Genomic DNA, 7,423 nt, shown 5'->3' with positions numbered 1-7,423 from the left:
CTTTAAGTAAATTTAAGACCATGTACTTTTATACTTTGACTTGAGTAAAGGATTTGAAACGGTACTTCAACTTCTACCAGAGTATATTTTTAGATGAGTATTTGCACTTTTACTTGAGTAAGGAATTTGTGTACTTCTACCACCTCTGTGTGTAGATGACATTATTTATGTAGATGACATAGTGCAGTGGTTTATTCACTTAACTGAAGCTAGACACATAAAAAATCAAATAAAAACACACAGAATCTTTGACAGTCCTGTCAATCAAGGGGAACTTGGAATCTTACTAACTTCATATATTGTGGTGTCACAACGAGGGCGTCACAAGTGCACAGAGGCATTTCACTTTTTGGCGCAATGGAGGCAACACACAAGACAAAAAGAGAGAGAAAGAGAGACAAGAGAAATAAATACATGGAGATCCAGCACAACATGAAGCTGGAGGATGCCCAGGTAAGCCCCGCCCACAGCACTGCGCGGCAGACCTACCTGGAATTCCCTGTGGAGAGGAAGACTGGGCTCCTGGACCCAGTCTCCAGCAGCGAGGAACATCTGCTGCTGATAGAGGCAGAAAAACAGGTGAAGCTGGTTCTGGGCCTGGACTCTTCTGTCCAGAACGAGGAACAGACCCAGACAAAATTGAGCAGGCAGGACTATAAGACGATGAGGGACGCAGATGAATATGTAAGGAAGATTCTGGACCTTGACTCTTCTGACCACACCCAGGTCCAGTTCATGTTCCTGGGCCTGACCGAACAGGTCCAGGCCCAAGAACAGGTCCAGAGGAAATATAGCAGCCAGGAGCATCTGATGATGATAGAGGCAGAAGCATCTTTTAAGCTGGCTCTGGGCCTGGACTCTTCTGCAGAGAAGCAGCAACAGACCCAGAGGAAATGGACCAGCCAGGAATACCAGACTATGAGGGAGGCAGATGAACATCTTAAGGAGATTCTGGACCTGGACTCTTCTGCCCAGACCCAGCTCCAGTTCATGTTCCTGGGCTTGCCTGAACAGGCCCAAGTACAGGCTCAGACCCAGGAGAAGGCCCAGGAAAAGGCCCAGGAAAGGGTCCAGGCCCAGGAAAAGGCCCAAGTTGAGGCCCAGGAACAGGTCCAGGCCCAGGTCCATGCCCAGGAAAAGGCCCAAGTCGAGACCCAGGAACAGGTCCAGGCCCAGGTCCATGCCCAGGAAAAGGCCCAAGTCGAGGCCCAGGAACAGGTCCAGCTCCAGGTCCAGGTCCAGGCCCAGGACCATGCCAAGGAAAAGGCACCGGAAAAGGCCCAGGAACAGGCCAAGGGACAGGTCCAGGAAAAGGTCCAGGCCCAGGAAAAGGCCCAAGTCGAGGCCAAGGAACAGGTCCACGCCCAGGAAAAGGCCCAAGTCGAGGCCCAGGAACAGGCTCAGGCCCAGGAAAAGGCCCAGGAACAGGCCCAGGAAAAGGCCCAAGCCGAGGCCCAGGGACAGGCCAAGGAAAAGGCCCAAGCCGAGGCCCAGGGACAGGCCAAGGGACAGGTCCAGGAAAAGGCCCAGGAACAGGCCCAGGAAAAGGCCCAGGACCAGGAACAGGCCAGTGAAAAGGCCAAGGAAAAGGCCCAGGAACAGGCCCAAGTCCAGGTCCAGGCCCAGGTCCATGCCCAGGAAAAGGCCCAAGAACAAGTCCAGGAAAAGGCCCAGGTCAAGGTCCAGACCCAGGAACTGGCTCAGGCTCAGGCCCAGGCTGAAACCAGAATCACGGCTGCTCTGAAGCACACTGAGCAGAAGCTAGAGAGCTGCCTCCTCCAGCAGCAGGAGGAGAGGGCTGGTCTCCTCAGGGCCAAAATTGACAACGAGCAGGCCCTGGAGGAGAAAGAGCGAGAGTGGGCAAAGAGAAAAGCCTTCATGGCAGATAAGCTTGCTGTTCTGGAGAGGGACCTCAATGAACTTTTGGAGAAGAAGAAGAAAAAGAAGCGTAGCTTGCTGCGTAGAATCGCTGATGCCCTTACTCCAAAGCGTAAGGAGAAAAAGAAGGAGAACAAGGAGGACAAGATGGAGTCAACTTTCAACTCAGACTCTAACAAATCCTCCAATTCTTCAATGTGAGCACATTAACACCTGTGCTCACACACCCAACCCCCCTCCATCCATGTCCAACTCCCCCCCTTACACCCCCCAAATTCCCACAAACCCTTCGTCTTGCATTTCTTCTTAGTAAACGATATCAGCAACGATATCAAAAAAAAAAAATACGCTGCCTGTATGGTTTTATTTCTGTAGAGATTTGTAAGTTCCACTACAGTCAATAGTGTATGTGTAACTAGACTATTGTTGTTTGTTTGTGTGGTTTTGTTATTTAAATGCTGTTAAAAACAGAGCCATCTCTTCTCTCTCCTAAACGATCAAACTCAGAAATGGAAGTGGAGCTTCCATGTTACTTATCTCAACCTGGAGTCACATTGTGACCTTGGAATTTTAACGCTCTAGTTGACATTTTAGTCCAAAATAATTTACTCATATAATGCAGCTCTAAAAGAAGTCTTAATATATTGGTGAAGTTTGATATAGATGGGTATATTAACTTTGCAGTAGGGGGGGTGAAGTCCGGAAATGTGACTCTGACACAGCCTTTAATCACAACCAATAGAAAATAATGAGAAAAAACAGGGAGGAAACTTAAATTCTTAAATTGCCAACATTATAAGCAACTAAATATTGAGGTTAAGGGTCAGAACCACAATAAATATTACAAAATATCCCTGCGATCCCATGTATTATTAAATGGCCAGATGTAATCATGACTAGGAAGAAGAAGAAAAAGAAGAAGTAGAAGAAGAAGAAGAAAGATGGTGGTGATGATGATGACTACTCTTGCCTTATAGAAATGTCAGCCAAAGCAATGCAACTTTTCACTTCCACAATTCACCAACTTTTCGTTCCACCAGTTCCATGACCAGCCACTGTCTCTTCTGTGATTGGCTGTTCTCCTGCTACTGTATTCAGGAAGTTCATTGTCATACAAAGGCTTTTTCTATCAGTTCAGTCCATTCATCATTATTCAAATACAAAAGAAAAATAGACTACAAAGGCTGAACTTGAAATACACTCTCATCAACTATCAGCCGTCTGATTTCATTACCAAAAAATGAAATGGAAAATTCACTGCAAGCGAAGATTGAATAGCCTATCATAAATTATTATTAATTACATTTTACATTCTAGGCGCTCAGCAATTTACAATTAGGCAGAGGTGGAAAGTAACTAAGTACATTTCCTTAAGTACTGTACTTCAGCAGTTTTTCCATTTTATGAGATATTTCAGAGAGAAATATTGTACTTTTTCCTCCACTACATTTATCTGACAGCTGTAGTTACTACTTACTCTGCAGAATACGGTTTTACATGCAAAACATACAATAAGCTCATAAAATATGTTGCATTGTTAGAGTTTAAACTCCCCAACACTATATGGAGCAGTTTGACCTACAACATTAAAATACTTCTTACAGGTTAATGCATCAACTTAACAATCTGAAAGAATGAGTGCTTTTACTTTTCATACTTCAGTACATTTTACTGCTAATACTTTTATAGTTTTGCTGAAGTAAACTTTTGAATGCAGAACTATTACTTTTACATACTTTACTTTTACTGGAGTATTTTTCCATTATGGTTTTGATACTTTTACTTGAGTAAAGGATTTGAGTACTTTTTCCACCACTGGTGGAGAGCACAATAGTGATAGCATAGTAAGAGCAAGAGATTTTTTCAGTTGAGAACCTGCACCCTAACATCTCTTGTGGCTGCATTGTATTGTGGAATGTTGAGGCTACTGTCGATGGAGAAATTGGTCTCTCTGCCTCTTCTTCGATGGATTTCTCCCTGTGTGATTGTTGGTGAGTCAAGAAAGAAGCCATTGCTCTTTGATTCTGAGGGACTGACAGCAAAACCTGACATTTCCTGAAAAAGCTGAAAAATGCCTCAACAAAGTGCACCATTGAATGACAAAATAGCCCCAGAAATGCAAGGTGTTAACAGTGTTTAAGTGTTGTTAGGTGGATTTTTCCTTTAAAGAGAAATACTGCTCCATTTAAGAATTCAGTCACGCCGTTCTTGTAGCATAGGACAAGCCAATCAGTAGCAACTCTCTCAGAGCTAAAAAAAAAAAAAAAAAAAAAGTCTACTCTATGATCTCATGCCAGTGTACAGTCTAGAGCCCTTGACCATGAGTAGAGGACTGTGAATTGAACAAAGCACTGACCTTTTGAATCCAATTGAGCTTTATATTAGAGCTATTAGTTCTGAACCAGATGTACCCTTTTCCTCAGAAATTCATTGCATACCCTTTTCCATTTGTCCAATTCATTCTCTGTAGAGCTCTGCGTTGATGTGACATCGCAGGTTAAAGGGCAGGATAAACTATTCCCTTGTTTCCGGATGCTGGAAACTGTGGTGACTGTGCAGGAATACAGCTGTCATAGGGCACAGGAATAATATTTCAAACGGAAATGCAGAGCAGTTTCCCTCTTGGGAGCTTCAACACGCTATGATTTTTTGTGGTTCTTGATATTTTCCTTCTGTATTTTCTTTTTTTTTTTTGTTCACAAATGGAATACAGTTTGATGTCCTTTGTTGAAGTGGGCGCTGCCTTAACGTGAGCACAGTGGAGTGCCTCTGAAGGAGCAAATCGGCTGTGTGATGAGCTCGGACTAAATGACTATCTTACTGTAATTCTCGCCAGGGTTGGAATGCTTGAATACAAAGTACGACATGAAAGGCCGGGAGCCTCGCCTCTCGCACAGCACACATCAAAGAGCAGACGGGCGAATGACACGAAGCTTTCCTCTGATCCTCACGGAGTCAAGAAAAGGGAACGAATGGGAACGAGTGGATGACAGCCCTTCTTTAATCGCTCCGTCTCCCCACCCGAGCCGCTCTCCCGCCTCCTTTCTCCCACTCCCTCTCTCTCTGTCTTTCACTCTCGACTTTTGTGATTTTGTCTTCCGTTTGATTGACTCCGAATTTTTTTTATTTTTTTTGCCCCTTTCCCTCGTCACAGCTGGCTAAGAAGTTAAGGCCGTTAGGGGTTAGTTTCGATGTGATGAGCCTAAATCGTTCCGCTTTCATGGTGCCCTTGAAACTTAGTGAGGTTGCACCGCAAGATGCCTGCACACACACACACACACACACACACAAGTATATTTAAAGAAAAAAAACACGTCATGGCCAGTCAGAGAGAGTTAAAGCTAGACAGGTGTGTACGTGTTATGCGAGTGTGTCTCAACAAGTGCGCACATTTGTGGGTTGTCTAGATGGAGCTAATGTGTTGTAGATTCTTCTCTGTGATTGTGATTAATTAGATGATGAGGAGTGTGCGCTGACAAGCTGCTCGTTCTGATTAGAGAGATCAGCTCGCTGTGAGAGGCAGAACTAACAAGCCCCGTGAACCTGCGCACCGAGCTCTGCTGATACATCTGCCCCCTCTCTGCACACTCCTGCCCCAGCGTTTCACCTGCGCTCCTTGGACTTTTGGTTGTGTGGGCAGAAAGGTTCCCTGCTTCACAACATATAAAGACCAGTTATGTCTTATTATAAAATCGATAGCTCTCGTCCCCAGTTCTGACTGGCTGAGACACGCTTGACGCCGTTGTAAAACACCCGATAAACACACACAAGCAGTTCATTTAGGCTATGCGCTAAACCAAAATCACCACTCGTACAGCTAATTAAGTGTAGCTTAGCAACCTTGTTGTTTAAGCTACTCGAGGCTGTGTACTCTGCTTCACTTTGTGCCTGACAACACCTCTTAGCTGTTCTAAAATCACTGTAAAGCAGTGTGAGTAGCGTAGTGGTTAAATTAGCTAGCTTTCTAAGTGCAGCTAGCGAATGCTGGTGTGTGTGTAGACGCCTACTGTGTCCTGCAGTAGGATGTGTCATCCAATGTTGGCCAACCTTCCAGTAGGTAGGCAACAGGGATCTTTCACCCCGGAGAACCGCACATTACTAGCCCTGAAACACCAAACAAGCTTCACCTACATGCTAATTTTCATGTAACTCTACAGGTCTGAATGTTACTCCTCCCTCCATCCACACTTCATCATATGCTTTGCTTTCACCATTCTGCAAAATCTCATTACCACTGTTGTCTAATTGAATGCTTTTAAATAAATAGGAATGAACAGCCAAGATATAAGATGGTTACATGTAGCACCATACAATGTCGGGACAGTCCAAGGCCTTAAGTTCTGTTTTGAAGCAAAAGAGGTTCCCCTATGATTCCAAGCTATAAAAATGTTAACCCCACCCTTGTAAAACATGCTCTACCATCTCTCATCATCAGTCAAAATAAAAGATGGGTCAGTAGAGGTTCTTAAATGGTAGAATCATTTTACAAAGCAGCAATCTATACAACAACACAACAAACGTGAAACTATTTGTATATACGTATGAATTGGTTCTTCAGTGATTCTCTGATCATCCCTTACACCATATGGTGACTAATAACATAGACTTGAACCCTGCTTGAATACCTATTGTTGAGTTTTGAAGAGCCATGTGGTCGTAAGATGGTGCTACTGTATGTGGGACACAAACAACATGAGGCAGTCGGTGCCTTAAAAGAGAGGTTCTGTATATAGGCAAAAGTGGTTCCCTTTGATTACAAGCCAGAAAAAATACAATTTAGTCTAATCCGCAATCTGCATCCTTCCCTATCCGACTTTTCCATCTCCTTCCTTTGTGTAACCACCTCCCTCCCTTCCTTCCTATATTTCCTCCAAATGGCAGGTATCCAGCTTGATTTTCAGTGTAGCCGGTGATGTAGTGGAAAATAAAAAGGTGGATAAACTATGCACTCCAGTTGGTGATCATCCTAAGCCAAACAAACACCAATACAAACAAAAATCAATTACATTTTAAGTTATGATTTTTTGTGACGTCTTTTTCCTTGGATTTTCTGTTGATGAAGTTTGAGTTTCTGTAGGTGGCACTCTTTTCTTTGTCTGTTCAGTCAAGGTGGCTATCACTGTTCATGCTAACTACCCAGTTCTTCTTCTGTTTATTCCCAAAAAAAATTTCCTGGGAAAGACCTACCAGACACCGGCTGTTTAGAACAGCAAATGTAAATCTTTTCACTATTGTGTTCTATCAATTCATGATAGAGAGGAGCAAAACAGAGATGCATTCATATGAAATTGTTGTGGGTGTTACTTTAAAAAAAAACCCTATTCTTATATAACTTATCAGTTTTAAACTATTCACTATGATGTGTACTATGGATTTCCATGATAATGATTCACACCAGCCTGAAAAGGTGAGTAAACTCTATTCCACAAATAAAAAAGTGGGTAAATTGAGTTAAGGTGGATTTACCCTCCATTACATCCTGAGTAGAGCTGCTCCCTCTGCTGTAGCTGTCTGGCTCATCTGTTTCCCACAGATGGCTTGTCAG

General features: G+C 43.6%; 1 protein-coding gene across 1 annotated transcript; it reads left to right on the top strand.

Annotated features, from left to right (window-relative positions):
- The first annotated feature begins 414 nt into the window (after window positions 1–414).
- Window positions 415–2,079, top strand: LOC139645677 (involucrin-like). The gene is made up of 2 exons (XM_071521463.1): window positions 415–1,110; window positions 1,195–2,079. The coding sequence occupies exons 1-2, from the start codon at window positions 415–417 to the stop codon at window positions 2,077–2,079; spliced, it is 1,581 nt and encodes a 526-aa protein (XP_071377564.1).
- The last annotated feature ends 5,344 nt before the right edge of the window (window positions 2,080–7,423 follow it).

Source organism: Centroberyx affinis, unplaced genomic scaffold, assembly GCF_046629955.1.
Source record: "Centroberyx affinis isolate AG114_WGS23_722 - 3 ecotype Tasmania unplaced genomic scaffold, CSIRO-AGI_Caff_v1 ptg000890l_1, whole genome shotgun sequence".
NCBI lineage: Eukaryota > Metazoa > Chordata > Actinopteri > Beryciformes > Berycidae > Centroberyx > Centroberyx affinis.
Note: the sequence above shows the minus strand (reverse complement) of the source record. Positions and strands in the feature narration are given on the sequence as shown.